This window comes from Leucoraja erinacea, chromosome 5 (assembly GCF_028641065.1).
Source record: "Leucoraja erinacea ecotype New England chromosome 5, Leri_hhj_1, whole genome shotgun sequence".
Taxonomy (NCBI): Eukaryota; Metazoa; Chordata; class Chondrichthyes; order Rajiformes; family Rajidae; genus Leucoraja; species Leucoraja erinaceus.
Genome location: NC_073381.1, coordinates 95566749 through 95584620, shown reverse-complemented (window position 1 = coordinate 95584620; position 17872 = coordinate 95566749). Strand labels below are relative to the sequence as shown.

General features: G+C 46.3%; 1 protein-coding gene across 1 annotated transcript in view; it reads right to left on the bottom strand.

Moving 5' to 3' along the window:
• LOC129697689 (dynein axonemal heavy chain 8-like) overlaps positions 1–17872 on the bottom strand; it is a 474747-nt gene that overhangs the window by 33887 nt on the left and 422988 nt on the right. Inside the window, exons 83-87 of the mRNA XM_055636398.1 lie at positions 17438–17640; positions 12302–12375; positions 9523–9675; positions 3498–3653; positions 1697–1813 (exon numbers count right to left, since the gene is read on the bottom strand). Of these exons, the coding sequence (XP_055492373.1) occupies positions 1697–1813; positions 3498–3653; positions 9523–9675; positions 12302–12375; positions 17438–17640 (703 nt within the window). The remainder of the gene's footprint in view (positions 1–1696; positions 1814–3497; positions 3654–9522; positions 9676–12301; positions 12376–17437; positions 17641–17872) is intronic.

Here is a 17872-nt window from a genome sequence, read left to right as displayed (position 1 = left end):
AGTTGCAACTTCTTGGCTCAATGGAGTACAAAGGTAGGGATATTTAATATGTTAATAACTGACACTAGATTGCGACTTCTCTGTTCTGCGTGAAACGGGATACAAAGATAACGTCAGAGAATGTTTGCCTAGTAAATACCAGCTGGCAGCTTCTGAATGCCACAAGAGTCAAGGTAAGGACAATGGATATGTTGACAACTGATACTAGCTGGCGTCCTCTGAACTTCACACTCAGTGGAGTTCAAAGGTACATAGAAAACATAGAAACATAGAAGATAGGTGCAGGAGGAGGCCATTTGGCCCTTCGAGCCAGCACCGCCATTCAATGTGATCATGACTGATCGTCCACAATCAATAACCCGTGCCTGCCTTCTCCCCATATCCCTTGATTCCACTCACCCCGAGAGCTCTATCTAACTCTCTCTTAAATCCATCCATTGACTTGGCTTCCACTGCCCCCTCTGGCAGGGAATTCCACAAATTCACAACTCTCTGGGCGAAAAAGTGTTTTCTAACCTCAGTTTTAAATGCCACCCCTTATTCTTACACTGTGGCCCCTGGTTCTGAACCCCCCCCAACATCGGGAACATTTTTCCTGCATCTAGCTTGTCCAGTCCTTTTATAATTTTATGTTTCCATAAGAAATCCTCTCATCCTTGTAAATTCCAGTGATTACAAGCCCACTCTTTCCAATCTTTCCTCATATGTCAGTCCCGCAATCCCGGGGATTAACCTCCTGAACCTACGCTACATTGCCTCAATAGCAAGAATGTCCTTCCTCAAATTAGGAGACCAAAACTGCACACAATACTTCAAAAATGTGGTTTCACCAGGGCCCTGTACAATTGCAGAATGACCTTTTTACTCCTCTACTCAACTCCTCTCTTTATGAAGGTCTACAAGGCCATTAGCTATCTTCACTGCCTGCTGAACTTGTATGCTTTCAGTGCAGTTTACTTGTCGTAAGAATGAATGTGATAATAGCAAGTCTTTGTGTATTGGAGATATAATGGTAATGACAGAGGGGATGTTAAATAGCAAGTACTAGCTGCCGTCCTCTGTATTCTGCATGGGGAAATGAATCTGTTAAATAGCAGATACTAAAGGGCCTGTCCCACCAGCATGCGCTTGCATGCGTCTAGCGTGACCAAACGCGGTCGCTTGAGGCGTACGGCCTCGCGGGGCCGCTCCTACTTCGATCGCCGAAGGCGTATAGAGTTGTGCGGTGCTGGTCCTGACATCACGCAGGGCTCCAAAAATCTTGCACTGTCCGAGAATCCCGCGCGCCAACGGCCTGTCGGCCCGCAGCCGCATTGCGATCATACGCAGCATCTTGACGTCGTACGCCTAGCGCGTGGCATTGCGCGATGACGTCACCGCCCGGCGTGCCGTTGCGTGATGACGTCACCGCCCGACGCCGTGCGACGTCCAAAGTCAGTCGGCCCGCCTTCTCCCCAGCTGATTGGTGAGTATGATGTCGGGACCAGCCCCGCACAACTCCATACGCCTCTGCGGTTCGAAGTGGGACCGGCCCCGCAAGGCTGTACGCCTCAAGCGACCACATTTGGTCGCGCTAGACACATGCAAACCCATGCTCGTGGGACAGGCCCTTAACTGGCGACTTAGTTGAATGAATTGTACACATTTCTCTAAATTGATAATCAATCTTTTCATACATGGAACGATGGAAACGCACCTTCTTTTTGTCGCAGTCATCCAGGTGGTTCTGTATAAACTGGATACTGGCTGTGAAATCCGAGGAGTTAAACTCATATGGAATACACCAACCGAGTGGACCGAATTTCCGCCGTTCCTGACGAATGATAAGGAGTGAAAACAAATGAATGAAACTTTCTCACCTTCTGGTTCAAGATTTAATGGGGACCAAAGAGCAGACCACGGAGTAATGAAGAGAACACTCCTTGTGAAATGCTGCAGATTGGCACAACATGCTGGAGTAACTCAGCGGGACAGGCAGCACCTCTGGAGAGAAGGAATGGGTGATGTTTCGGGTCGTGACCCTTCTTCAGACCCTTCGCTCTGTTTGAAGAAGGGTCTTGACCCAAAACGTCACCCATCCCTTCTCTCCAGAGATACCTACTGCCTGTCCCGCTGAGTGAATCCGGCTTTTTGTGTCTATCTTCATCTTAAATTACATTTGTTATGGGTAAAAAGTAATTTGAAAGATTATAGTTTCAGTCTGGGCTTGGCCAACAAACCAGCCCATGCAGTGAAGCCAGTTGAGATCTAGATGTATTCGTGGCTGTAGATCTGTTTATTCGCCCCTATCTGACTGAAAGTGGTCAGGTTAAAGGAATGCAGTTACATTTCTGAGTCAGAAGGAGCCCACACAGTCCTTTAGACACTTCTGACATGATCCCAAAGGATGAGCCACAGCCAAGGACTGACTCCATCGTATTCTGGTGCGCTAAGCCTATCACCTCAAGCGAAACGCCACTGAAACCTCATCTCTGTGACAAACCTTACTGACTACTGTTCCTTTATTGCTGTTTGGCAGCCCCAGTGTTGTCTGCCGCCAGCTTATTGACCATTTTGGATGAGTAAGCAAAATTCCTCATTTGGGTCAATATTAAAATTGCAGTTGGGCCATATATCCACACATTTAAAAAATGAACCCCAGTTATGGGTCTTGACCATAGCACAGAAGAGAAAGTTCAATGAGGATGTTGGCAGATATGGAGTATCCATCTATATTTTGCCATGTGGATGGTGTTAACATCAGCCCCTGAGTTTCATAGAATGGGACGTCATGACTCAGCGATGTCATCGAGGCAGAGAGCGATACAGCGTGAAAACAGGCCCTTCAGCCCAACTTGCCCACACCGGCCAACATGTCCCAGCTACACTAATCCCACCCGTCTGTCTTTAGTCCATAATCACAGATTCATTGGGTTTGATTGGTCACATCTTGTAGAGGTGTGTAAAATTGTGAAGAATAGATTAAGTCCATATCCCTCCAAACCTGTCCTATCCATGTACTTAAGAAGGAACTGCTGATGCTGGAAAATCGAAGGTACACAAAAATGCTGGTGAAACTCAGCGGGTGCAGCAGCATCTATGGAGCGAAGGAAATAGGCAATGTTTCGGGCCAAAACATTGCCTATTTCCTTCGCTCCATAGATACTGCTGCACCCGCTTAGTTTCTACAGCATTTTTGTGTACCCTATCCATGTACTTATTTCTTAAATGTAGGGATAGTCCCAGCCTCAACTACCTCCTCTGGCAGCTTGTTCCATACACCCACCACCCTCAGTGTGAAAAAGTTACTGCTCAGATTCCTATAAAATCCATTCCCCTTCACCTTAAACCTACGCCCTCTGGTCCTCGATTCCCCTACTCTGGGCAAGAGACTCTACCAGTCTACCCGATCTCAATCCTCTCACAATTTTACACACCACATAAGATGTGACCAATCAAACCCAATGGGTATGTGTAATTCTGGAAAGATGCTCACAGTTGGGTGTGGGTTAAATTACCTGGACAGTGGTGTGCAGGAAAGCTACTGCATACAGGAGTGGTTTCCACATGGGCAGGTTGGAGTATTCTATTTGGTCTTGTGTGATCCCAGCAAACGTTCGTTTCAATCCTGCACGGACTCCCTGAGGAGGTTCATTGGTGAATTTGATAGATGCCTGCAAAATAGGTTTTACATGAATAACATGAGCTTACTGGAAATTCATCTGATTTATAAATAATTAGATTATATAGAAGACTATATATAAGTAATATAGAAGATTAAAAAGTTACTTCTTTTACTTTCTGCACCATTTGTATGTTTGTGTGTAGACATATAACCAATAAGCTTAAAACATTTAGTAAAACTTGCAGATGTCAGCTATTTTTATGTGATCAGACATCAAGGCACAAAACCAAGTTGCTTCTTATTTTTTATTTTGCTTTAGCTAGAACACCATGGTAGGCTCAGAGATTAAAGTTAAAGGGCAAGGACAGAGTGAGGGATTAAAGTTAGAGAAGCATGCATGCCAAGTAGCCGAAGATTAGGCTGAAACTGTAATAAAAAGCTGTCTGGTTTTATGAATCGGAGAACAATTAGAGAGCGACCAGGCCGGGTTGTCTCTGAATGTTCCAAGCCAAAATTTGTTTGCAAATAAAGGCTTTTCGTCTTCTTGAAGAATTCTCCGTGTCTGTGTCATCTTATCCAAACTTTGAGTCTTAAAACCAAGACAATTACTAATTGGGTGGCACGGTGGCGCAGCGCAGGAGTTTCTGCCTTGCAGAGACCCGGGTTCAATCCCGACTACGGGCGCTGTCTGTATGGAGTTTGTACATTCTCCCCGTGACCCGTGCGGGTTTTCTCCAAGAGCTTCAGTTTCCTCCCACCCTCCAAGGACGTACAGGTTTGTTGGTTAATGGCTTGGTGTAAATATACATAGATACATAGACAATAGGTGTAGTAGTAGGCCACTCATTCCTATGAGCCAGCACCGCCATTCAATGTGATCATTCACAATCAGTACCCCGTTTCTGCCATCTTCCCATACAACTTGATTCCTTAAGAGCACTATGTAAAATTGCCTCCAGTGTGTGTACTAAGTATAGATAGTGTTCATGTGTGGGGATCGCTGGTCGGTGCAGACTTGTTGGGCCGAATGGCCACTAAACAATGGAGATAATTCATGATTTATGTAAATTAGACAATCAGAGACTTCGATCCACACTTTAAACTGGAATTAAGTCAGAAAGTGATGGAAATAATTGGCAGGTTAGCAGGCATTTGCAAAGAAGGTGACAACTAGAATAGTACAACAGGCAACAGGCTCTTTGGCCCACCGTGTCTGTGCCTATCATTGTGACAAACTAACCCCAATTGTCAGTAAAGTATCAACACCCCTGATTACTCTTATAAAGGTGGAGCTGAACTGTTTTCCTGATCTTCCAAACTCCTTGCAGTCATGATTTAATTAACATTAGGAAAGACCTGACAAAGGTAGATTGGGAGAATCTAATGCGGGTGACATATCCTAAAATTGAGTTAGTAATAGCAAGACACAAAATGGTGCAGTAACTCAGCGGGCCAGGCAGCATCTCTGGAGAGAAATTTCCACTCCAGGAAAAAGGTTCTAACTATCTATGCCTTTCATAATTTTATACATTTCTATCAGGTCTTCCCTCAGCCTCTGACACTCGAGGGAACGTAATCCAACTTTGTTAAATCTCTCCTTATACCTAATACCCTTTAAAGCAGGCAGCACCCTGTTAAACCTCTTCTCTGCCCTCTCCAAATCCTCAGGGTCCTGCTTGTAACGGGGTGACCAGAACTGCAGGCAAATGTTTATAAAGGTGCAACATGACGTCCTGCCTCTTCTATTCAATGAAGGAAAGCCTTCTTTAGCACTGTTGCTACACCAAGATCTCTCCATACAACAGTGCTATTGTGGGTACTGTCAATAACTGTATCAAGTATACTTTCCTCTTATACTTGACCTCACAAAGTGTTAAGGGCCTGTCCCACGAGCATGCGACTCCATGCGGCAAGCGCGACCTAACGTGGTCGCTTGAGCCATACGGCCTCGCGGGGCCGGTCCCACTTCGATCGCTGGAGCCGTATGGAGTTGTGCGGAGTTGGTCCCGACATCGAGCAGGGCTCCGAAAAACTGACCGTGTTCACAAATTCCGCGCGGCAACGGCCTGCCGCCTCACAGCCGCCTCGACGCCATACGCACCACCTCGACGGGCGTGTGCAGCGTCTCGACGCCGTACGCAGTGTCTTGACGCCGTACGTCACGCGCGAACTTACCGCGGACTTCACTCTAACTTCACGTCACTCACTCGACCTCCGCGCGGTCCCCGCTTCCTGTTTGGTCGCGCTTGCCGCATGCAGGTCGCATGCTCATGGGACAGGCCCTTAACACCTCACAGTTGCCTAGTTTAAACCCCATCTTTCATAAACTCGTGTTACTTTCTATGTTAGTTCTATATAGTTAGTTTAAAGATACAGCGCGGAAACATGCCCTTCAGCCCACCGAGTCCGCACTGACCAGCGATCCCCACACACTAACACTATCCTACACACACTAGGGACAATTCACATTTACACCGAGCCAATTAACCTACAAACCTGAACGTCTTTGGAGTGTGGGAGAACGCTGAAGATCTCGGAAAAAACCCACGCAGGTCACGGGGAGAACGTACAAACTCCGTACAGACACAGCAAAGAGTAGCCGGAAGCCAGAGGATTGGGAAACTTTCATAGGACAACAGAAGGAAACAAAACGGGCAATATGGGCTGAAAAGATGAAGTACGAGGGGAAGCTGGCCAGGAATCTAAAGTAGGACAGTAAAAGCTTCTTAAGATATGTTAAGGGAAAATGTGGGTCCCTTGAAGGAAGACAGGTGTGAAATTATTATTGGGAACAAGGAAATGGCAGAAGAGTTGAACAGGTACTTCGGATCTGTCTTCACTAAGGAAAACACAAACAATCTCCCAGATGTACTGGAGGACAGAGGATCTAAGGGGGTAGAGGAACTGAAAGAATTTTTCATTAGGTGTGAAATAGTATTGGGTAGGCTAATGGGACTGAAGGATGATAAATCCCCTGGACCTGATGGTCTGCATCCCAGGGTCCTCAGGGAGGTGGCTCAAGAAATAGTGGATGCATTGGTAATCATTTTCCAATGTTCAATAGATTCAGGAGCAGTTCCTGTGGATTGGAGGATAGCTAATGTTATCCCATTTTTAAAGAAAGGAGTGAGAGAGAAAACGGGGAATTACAGACCAGTTAGCCTGACTTCGGTGGTGGGAAAAATGCTGGAATCAATTATTAAAGAGGTAATAATGGGGCATTTGGATAGCAGTAAAAGGATTAGTCCAAGTCAGCATGGATTTATGAAAGGGAAATCATGCTTGACAAATCTTCTGGAATTTTTTGAGGATGTGACAAGTAAAATGGATGAAGGGGAGCCAGTGGATGTAGTGTATCTAGACTTTCAGAAAGCCTTTGATAAGGTCCCGCACAGAAGACAGGTGACTAAAATTAGAGCACATGGTATTGGGGGTAGGGTGTTGACGTGGCTAGAAAATTGGTTGGCAGACATGAAGCAAAGAGTAGGAGTGAACGGGTCCTTTTCAGAATGGCAGGCAGTGGCTAGTGGAGTGACGCAAGGCTCGGTGTTGGGGCCGCAACTGTTTAGAATTAGAATTAGATTCCTTTATTGTCATTTAGACCTTTCGGTCTGAACGAAATTATGTTGCATGCAGTCATACACAGAACCAATAAAAACAAAACATACAATAAACACAAATTAAACATCCACCACAGTGAGTTCACCAAGCACATCCTCACTGTGATGGAGGCAAAGACTTAGTCTCCGTCTCTTCCCTCCTTGTTCTCCCTCTGCGCTGGGGCAATCGATCCAGGCCGGAGATGCCGCCCTCCAGTCCATCGGACCTCCGTGGTGATGTCGCCGCCGCCGAAAGCCGGAACGCCGTCTCCGCTCCGAGACGGCCCGCCACAGCTCCGGGCAGCCGCCCCAGCTCCGGGTCCCGCAGTTTCCGCTCTCGGCCACCGCCCCAGCTCCGGGTCCCGCAGTCTCCGCTCCGGGCCGCTGCCGCAGCTCCGGGTCCCACAGTTTCAGCTCCGAGCCCCGCTGCATCAGCTCCAGGCCGCTGCCCCAGCTCCGGGTCCCGCAGTCTCCGCACCGGGCCGCTGCCCCAGCTCCGGGTCCCACAGTCTCCGCTCCGGGCCGCTGCCCCAGCTCTGGGCCCCACAGTCTCCGCTCCGAGCCCCGCTGCATCAGCTCCAGGCCGCCGCCGAAAGCCAGAACGCCGCACCAGCAAGTCGGGCCACCGCTGCCTCAGCTCTGAAGACAGCCAGCCTCTTGTTGGTGAGTCCGGGCTGGCTCTGCCTCCGGAGCCTCGAGGTCGGTCGCAGGCTGGAGGCCACCAGCTCCGCCATTAGGCCTCAGCACAGACGGAGGCAGAGAAGGGGGATACGACACGAAAAAGTCGCATTCCCCCGAAGGAAGAGACAGAGAACATGTTTCACCCCCCCCCCCCTAACACAACCCAACAAACTAAAACTTAACCAAAATAAGACAAAAACAACAGAAAAAAGTTAAGACAGACGGACTGCAGGCGAGCCGCAGCTGTTAACAGCGCCGACACTTCCGTTCTTTTACCATATATATTAATGATTTGGAAGAGGGAATTAGGAGAAATACGAGCAAGTTGACACAAAGCTGGGTGACAGTGTGAACTGTGAAGAGGATATTAGGAGGTTGCAGGGTGACCTGGACAGGTTGAGTGAGTGGGCAGATGCGTGGCAGATGCAGTATAATATAGATAAATGTGAGGTTATCCACTTTGGCGGCAAAAACAAGGGGGCAGATTATTATCACAATGGGATTAGGTTAGGTAAGGGTGAGGTACAGCGAGACCTGGGTGTCCTGGTACACCGGTCACTGAAAGTTGGTGTGCAGGTACAGCAGGCAGTGAAGAAAGCTAATGGAATGTTGGACTTCATAACAAGAGGATTTCAGTATAGGAGTAAAGAGGTTCTTCTGCAGTTGTATAGGACTCTGGTGAGACCACGTCTAGAGTATTGTGTACAGTTTTGGTCTCCTAATTTGAGGAAGGACATCCTTATGATTGAGGCAGTGCAGCATAGATTCACAAGATTGATCCCTGGGATGGCGGGACTGTCATATGAGGAATGATTGAAAAGACTAGGCTTGCATTCACTGGAGTTTAGAAGGATGAGGGGGTATCTTATTTAAACATATAAAATTATAAAAGGACTGGACAAGTTAGATGCAGGAAAAATGTTCCCAATGTTGGGCGAGTCCAGAACCAGGGGCCACAGTCTTAGAATAAAGGGGAGGCCATTTAAGACTGAGGTGAGAAAAAACTTTTTCACCCAGAGAGTTGTGAATTTGTGGAATTCCCTGCCACAGAGGGCAGTGGAGGCCAAGTCACTGGATGGATTTAAGAGAGAGTTAGATAGAGCTCTAGGGCAAGTGGAATCAAGGGATTTGGGGACAAGGCAGGCACGCCATTGTTTGGGGACGATCAGCCATGATCACATTGAATGGCGGTGCTGGCTCGAAGGGCCGAATGGCCTCCTCCTGCACCTATTTTCTATGTTTCGAGACAGCACATAAGGATCGAACTCGGGTCTCTGCTGCTGTAAGGCAGCAACTCTACCGCTGTGCCACCATGCCAATATCTATATATTTTGACAGCCTATCATCTACTGCAGCTCCACCATTTTTTGTGTCACCTTCAAACTCACTAATCAATCCATCAACATTTATATCAAAGTAATTTACATATATATATATCACATACAACTGTTAAAGGCTATGTTTTCCCAAAGGTGTTGAAGATTCATGTCGAGAGGTCCAAACCAGGGAAAAACACAAAGTTTAGACAAACTCTGGATCATTGCTGAGCCGAGACAGCATCAGAGTAGTGGCAGTATCAGGAGCATGGCTGTGAATCGTGATCATTTCATACATTTCCCACTCTGCACAATCACTGACCTGCAGCAGCGTGATGGGGAACTTTGCATGTGGCTCCGTGGTAATCCACACTCTGAAAGATTCATTGACATTCTCACTTGTCATTAGGGTCTCCAGCAGCTCATCCATAAATTCCAGACCAAGGTGGCAGTTTTGCAGTAATACCCATCCACCCTGAGATGTGAAAAAGAAGAGTTAGTTTAACCAGACTGGAAACATTCCTACGTATCTCAACTTTAGTCATATCTCAACTACAGCTATCAGGCTATTAAACACTACAACCTCCAAATAAACTCTGAACTACATAGACTATTATTGTTATTATTGCATTATTATTGTTAATTTATTATGTGTACGTATGTGTGTGTATATATATATATATAATTTAAAACTCAAATCTTGATCACTTCCTGTTTACACTGCATATTGATTTAAGTAAATATGCTACCACTTACGGCTGTGATTTTTGGCCATCTTACTCAGAGTCGCACTCCGCTGTGCAGGACAAGAACATTTTTCCCAACAATTAAAAATAAAAGAGTTATTAGTGTTTGAAAAATATTGAGATGCTTTCTCCTGAAGGTCACGCCCCTTCCGGAGGGACTATAAAACCCAGAAGTGTTGAGTGCCTCAGTCAGTCTCTGCAAGATGGGGGAGTGAGAGGTCACGACTCTCAGTCTGAGCTGTGAATAACACTGAACACATGTCTACTAAATATGAGAGGTTTAACTGGCCTGTCAGTGCCCTTAATGTGGTTTGAAAAAGCAAATGTGGTGATGGTTGGTTGGTTTGAAAAAGCAAAGCAAATGTGGTGGTGGTGGTTGGTTGGTTTGAAAATGCAAAGCAAATGTTGTGGTGCTGGTGGTTGGTTTGAAAAAGCTAAGGAAATCTGGTGGTGGTGGTTGGTTTGAAAAAGCTAATAATTAAAAGTCTAAACTTGACTACCTGTTTACATTGAATATTGATTTTAGAAAAAACGCTACCACTATGGCTGTGATTTTTGGCCATCTTACTCCCTCCGCTCATCAGGTGAGAGGATTTTTCCCATCGATGAAAAATAAAAGAGTTATTAGTGTTTAAAATTTTTGAGATTCTCTCTCCTGTCAATCATGCCACGAAGGCCTTGCCCCTCAGGTGGGAGGGGGAGGGACTATAAAATCCAGAAGTGTGGGCGTGGCTAAGTCTCAGCAAGATGGGGGAGAGAGAGGTCCCGACTCTCTGTTTGAGCTGTGAACCAACTGAACACACTGAATGTCTACTGAATTGTGAGTGTGGTTTTTATGTGGGTTTTAATGTGGTTTTTATCTGGTGTTTTGTGGAGTTTTATGTGGTTTATCTGGTGTTTTGTGGAGTTTTATGTGGTTTTATGGTGGTTTCACCCTGCTTGAAATGATATGAAACTGCATTTGAATTTGGTGACCCTGCACCCGGCTTCAAGTGGTATTAAACTGCACTTGAATTTGGTGGCATTGCACCCTGGTTGAAGTGGTATTAAACTGCACTTGAATTTGGTGGCCTTGTACCCTGCTTGAAGTTGATGAAACTGCCCTTGAATTTGGTGGCCGTGTCCCTGCTTGAAGTGGATGAAACTTCACTTGAATTTGGTGGCCTTGCACCCTGCATGAAATGGAATTTCAAGGAATAGCCGTGAGTCAACTGCCAGCCCAGCAGACATGAGTGAGTGAGCTGCCAGCACATCAGGCTTGAGTGATGAGCCCAAGAATCCATTTGCCCCACAGTCCATACTAGCCCTCTGGAAACCAGTCCCTACAGCCCACAACACCCATACGAGCACTCCAGAAAGCCTCCCCCCTCCCTCCCACTGGCCACCAATATTGGAATTGGTGGAGAGGTGCAATATTGCATTGGGGAACCAGCCCTCCCATGTGAACATATATATATATATATGTGTGTGTGTGTGTGTGTGTGTGTGTGTGTCTGTGTATATATATCAAGGTTCAAGCTCGAGGGTCACGCCTGGAAAACCTCGAGCCCTCCCATGTGAACATGGGACCCAACGGGTCCCACTTAGTCGAGTATATTATATATATATATATATATATATACACACACAGACACACACACATATATTTGGTGAGATAGCATTAAGGTCCTGTCCCACTGACGCAACCTTTCAGCGACTGTCTTCAACCTTCAAGCTTGAGGGCACACGCCTGGAAAACCTCGAGCCCTCCCGTGTGAACATGGGACCCAACGGGTCCCACTTAGTCGAGTATATTATATATATATACACACACACACACAGACACACACACACAGACACACACATATATGTATATATATGTAATGCTATCTCAGCAAAAGAACACTACTTTTAAACTCCACATCCCCTGCTGTAAAAGCCAACATTCCACTGGTCTTACAAAGGAATTGCTGTACCTACATGCTGACTTATAATAATTGCAATGTTTTGAGTTCATTGTAATCTCTAACTTCAAGTAACCCTTGCATTCCACCCCCCTCTGTAATCTCCAACTTCAAGTAACCCTTGCATCCCCCCCTCTCTCCATCCCTCCCCCACCCAAACTTCAAAGTTGTCGTGTTGAGTCTCATTGTCTCTACTCATTCTCACCCAGCTAAAAATGGCCTTTACCATAGTTACTTTTTTGCATATCTTTCATTCATTTGTTCTATATCTCTCCACATCACCGTTTACCTCTCCCCTGATTCTCAGCCCGAAGAAGGGTCTCGGCCCGAAAGGTTACCTACTCCTTTCCACCAGAGATGCTGCCTGGCCCGTTGAGTTACTCCAGCTTTATTTACTGCTATATTTACTGACCTGTTGCATAGACATTGCCACCAGCCTTCTGGCATGAACCTCTTGCCCTTGACCCATGGATATTGCCCGACAAGCTGAAAAAAAGCCACGTTATTCTTTATTTAGAGGTCTAAATAATTTGGGGTTTAACCAGCTACTGTTTGAATATAAAATTCATGCTTACTTCATTACAAGGCTTTCAAAGTCCAATGAAATTACCAAACTGCTTTTAAAATTAAATTAAATACAGATACTGGAAATCTGTTAAAAAATAGTGAGAGCTGGGGGTACCCTGCTTGGGTACGTGGCTGCTGTCCACTCCGAGTATTAAACTCTCCAATGTTAACTAACATGCTCTTTGTCCTCATTTAGGAACTGGCCAATTTTGCCAGCTAGAGAGCTGTGATTTGTTTCTCTCCATTTCTCTCTCCATTAGACCAACTGGGTCCTACAATTAGCACGTCATTACCACACACAGACGCATTATCACTGCACTAACTGCCCCTGAAGTCTGAAGAAGAGTCTCAACCCAAAACGTCACCCATTCCTATTTTCCAGAGATGCTGCCTGTCCCGCTGAGTTACTCCAGTATTTTGTGTCTATCTTTGGTTTAAACCAGCATCTACAGTTCCTTCCTACACATGCCCCTTTTACCTCTCTGACCTGGACTTTCCCTATCCCATAATGTCCCTCTGTCTTACCCGTCCTTCCCACCACCACCTCTGCAAATTAACATTACATTTTTTATTTCTTCTTCAGAGATCACAAAGATTATGTGACCTGAAACATCCACTCGTGAAACATTTCACTTTCAATAGATGCAGCCTGACTTGGAAAGAGTGGATGTGGAGAGGATGTTTCCACTTGTATGAGAGTCTAGGACTAGAGGTCGCAGCCTCAGAAATAAAGGATGTTCCTTTAGGAATACAATGAGGAGGAATTTCTTTAGTCAGAGGGTGGTGAATCTGTGGAATTCTCTGCCACAGCCAAATCAATGGATATTTTTAAAAGCAGAGATGGAGAGATTCTTAATTAGTATGGGTACCAGGGTTTATTGGAGGAGAATGGAGCTAGGAGGGAGAGACAGGTCAGCCACGATTGAATGGCGGAGTAGACGTGATGGGCCAAATTACCCAATTCTACTCCTATCACTTCTTACCTAAGTGGTTCCAACATTTTGCTATTTTTATTTCAGGGATGTTAATTAATGGTTGTGGCAACATCCAGGAGCTGAAGGGCCAGAAGTTGGGGTCGGACAGGTACCAATAGCCTAGAAAGGAAGACTGTGGTTCTGCAAACAGATTTTAAGGGAGCTTCTTAAATATCGTGAGAATCTCTGCCTCCGCTAGCTGTTCAGGCAACACATTCCAGACTCCAACCACATTCTGTATGAAAAATATCTCCCTCTCAGATTCCCAAGAATTGAGGAGCAGATCCTCAAAGGTAAGGAATCTCAGGATGAATCCTAATGCGCAAAATTAAGTAAAGAAATAGCAGGAGAGGGCAAATGAGTATGGACCAGGAGAAAGAGCTTTAGTTTGCTGTATTAGTGGTACTCTTCAAGTTGGATGAGTTCCACCCTGTAAGAACGGGGACACTATCATTTCAAGGGTGTTCATACTGCTTTTGGGGAGTTGTAAACTAGCTTAACACAGAGATGGGATCTGAGACAGGAAGAAGAGTTGGAAGGGTTTCAAGAAGGACTTATGGGCTTGGCCCACTTGGTGATTTTTTAGGTGACTGCCGGCGACTGTCAGAGTCGTAGCAGGTCACCGATAAAAACGGCGACAACCTACGTCATCCTGGCGACAACCTACGACAGCACCTTACGTCAGGAGAAGTCAAGCTACGCTCATTGGCGCCAAACCCACTTTCTCCGAAAAACTTTCAACATGTTGAAAATTTAGCAGCGACCAGAAAGACGCTACGACTTTTTGCACGACTGAGGAGACTACTCCTGGCGACCACCGGCAAACATGTGTCGACTAAGTTGGACAGGCACATAAGATTTAGCTCTTGGGGCTAAGGGAATCAAGGGATATGGGGAGAAAGCAGGAACGGGGGGACTGATTTTGGATGATCGGTCATGATCATATTGAATGGCGATGCTGCCATGAAGGGCTGAATGGTCTACTCCTGCACCTATTGTCTATGTTTCTAAGTGGAAATTAAAAATGTTGTTAGTTACAGTAGAAACAAAGCAGCAAATAAAATCAGAACATGAAAAATATGAAACAGTGTTTTCAGTGGTGTCATTTCACAATCACGGAGTTGTTAGTATTGTCATGAATGTTTTGTCCGTCAGTGTGGTGATCTGTCATTGGCTTCAGGATAAAACCTAACTAAGGCTTAAATTGTCCCAAAGGTAGACATAACATGTTGGAGTAACTCGGCGGGTCAAGCAACATCTCTGGAGAGAATGGATAGGTTGCATTTGCGGTTGGGACCCATCTTCAGACTGCTTGTAGGTGGGATTGGGGTTGGGGGAACTGGATACAAGAAAAGACCAGGACAAATCAGGGCTAGCAGCAGATAATCTCAAGAAGGAACTGCAGATGCTGGAAGATCGAAGGTACACAAAAATGCTGGAGAAACTCAGCGGGTGTCTCTGTCTTCCGCTCCCATCTCCCCCTATGTCTGCCTTCCGCAAAGACCGCTCCCTCCGCAACTTCCTTGTCAATTCTTCCCTTCCCTCCCGTACCACCCCCTCCCCGGGCACTTTCTGTTGCAACCGCAAGAAAGAACACCTGTCCCTTCACCTCCCCCCTCGACTCCATTCAAGGACCCAATCAGGCGTTCCAGGTGCGACAAAGGTTCACCTGTATCTCCTCCAACCTCATCTACTGCATCCGCTGCTCTAGATGTCAGCTGATTTACATCGAGGAGACTAAGCGGAGATTGGCCGATTGTTTCGCCGAACACCTTCGCTCAGTCCGCAATAACCTACCTGAACTCCCGGTGGCTCAGCACTTCAACTCCCCCTCCCATTCCCAATCCGACCTCTCTGTCCTGGGTCTCCTCCATTGCCAGAGTGAGCAACACCAGAAATTGGAGGAACAGCACCTCATATTCCGCCTGGGTTGCTTGCGTCCGGGTGGCATGAACGTTGAATTCTCCCAGTTTTGCTAGCCCTTGCTGTCTCCTCCCCTTCCTTACCCCTCGAGCTGTCTCCTCCCACCCCCCCGCCCTTGGGCTCCTCCTCCTCCCTTTTTCCTTCCTTCTCCTCCCCACCCCACATCAGTCTGAAGAAGGGTTTTGGCCCGAAACGTCGCCTATTTCCTTTGCTGCATAGATGCTGCTGCACCCGCTGAGTTTCTCCAGCATTTTTCTGTACCAGCAGATAATCTCAGTCAGGGAGGTTCCCAGATAGGCTGATTGTTAGCCAGGGATTGTGTGATCCCACGAGGGATACATAGATAGAAGCAAAGAACAATAGGTGCAGGAGTAGGCCATTCGGCCCTTCGAGCCAGCACCACCATTCAATATGATCATGACTGATCATCTAAAATCAGTACCCCGTTCCTGCTTTCTCCCCATATCCCTTGATTCCTTTAGCCCTATGAGCTAAATCTAACTCTCGAAAACACCCAGTGAATCGGCCTCCACTGCCTTCTGTGGCAGAGAATTCCACAGATTGACTACTCTCGGGGTGAAAAAGTTTTTTCTCATCTCAGTCCTAAATGGCCTACCCCTTATTCTTAAACTGCGACCCTTGGTTCTGGACTCCCCCAACATCGGGAACATTTTTCCTGCATCTAGCCTGTCCAATCCTTTAAGAATCTTATATGTTTCTATAAGATCCCCTCTCATCCTAAATTACAGTGAATACACGCCCAGTCGACCCATTCTTTCATCATATTTCATCATCATCAGATTTTATCATTTAAAAATAAATTGGATAGTTATATGGATGGGAAAGGAATGGAGGGTTATGGTCTGAGTGCAGGTAGATGGGACTAGGGGAGAATACGGGTTCGGCACGGACTAGAAGGGCCGAGATGGCCTGTTTCCGTGCTGTAATTGTTATATGGTTATATTATATGGTTATATGCCAGTCCTGCCATCTCGGGAATTAACCTGGTGAACCTATGCTGCACTCTCTCAATAGCAAGAATATCCTTCCTCAAATTAGGAGACTAAAATTGCACACAACACTCCAGGTGCGGTCTCACCAGGGCCATGTACAACTGCAGCAGGACCTCCTTGCTCCTAAACGCAAATCCTCTCGCAATGAACTCATTAGATTTCTTCACTGCCTGTTGTACCTGCATGTTTACTTTCAGTGACTGATGTACAAGCACACCCAGGTCTCGTTGCACCTCCCCTTTTCTTAATCTGACACCGTTTAGATAATAATCTGCCTTCCTGTTCTTGCCACCAAAGTAGATAACCTCACATTTATCCACATTTATCCATTTACCCATCACTGCGAACGGCGGAACTGATTAACTAGCCTTTAGTGGAGGAACGAGAGCCAGAGCGAAGGGCAGGGGGAGAGGAATGTTTGTAGAGTTACCTAGCATTGGATAATTTAATGTTCATACCGCTGGGTTGTAAGCTACACAAGCAAAATATGAGGTGCTGTGCCTCCAATTTGCACTGGGCCTCCACTCTGGCAATGAAGGAGGCCCAGGACAGAAAGGTCTGTGTGGGTAGACAAAAAATGCAGGAGAAATCCAGCAGGTGAGTTCCTTCTCTCCATAGATGCTGCCTCACCCTCTGAGTTTCTCCAGCATTTTGTGTCTACCTTCGATTTTACCAGCATCTGCAGTTCTTTCTTAAAGAGAAGGTCTGTGTGGGAATGGGAAGGGGAGTTAAAATGGTTAGCAACTGCGAGATATAGTAAGCTTTGGCGGACCGAGCATCAGTGTTCAACAAAATGGTCGCCTTTGTCTCGCCAAAGTGCAGTAACCCACTTCAGGAACACCGGATTTACAGTAGATGAAATTAGAGGAGGTGCATGTGAACCTCTGCCTCACCCGGAAGGACTGTCGGGATCCCTGGATGGAGTTGAGGGATGAGTATATAGGAACAGGTATAGGTTGCAGGGGAAAGAACCTGAGGAGGGGCGGATTGGGTGGGGGGGGGATGTCCCTATATTAGATTGTCCCTGCACATTGGAGAGTGCTGCATTCAAGACTCAGACAATATCCTTACCAATTTCAAGTCTCTTGGCCAATCCTTCGATCTGGTTGCTGGGATCTGATCCCATGGACAGGAAGCAGATCAGAGGGGTTTGTGTATCACTTTCTTCCCAAGTTGTCTCCAAGATTAAAACCACCGGCTCTGCATATTTTTCTCCCATTGATTCGGAAATGTAGTTTCGAGCTTGCGAGAGAGTTCGATCAGGACACCACGACCTGAAAGGTGTAATTTCTTAATTCATGGAATCGGGAAATAAATACAGCAGAGGAGGCCTTTTGGCCATTCAGTCGATGTTGGTTCTTTGTAGAGCAACCTAATCATAGAAACATAGAAAATAGGTGCAGGAGGAGGCCATTCGACCCTTCGACCCAACACCGCCATTCATTGTAATCATGGCTGATCGTCCCCTATCAATAACCCGTGCCCGCCTTCTCCCCATATCCCTTG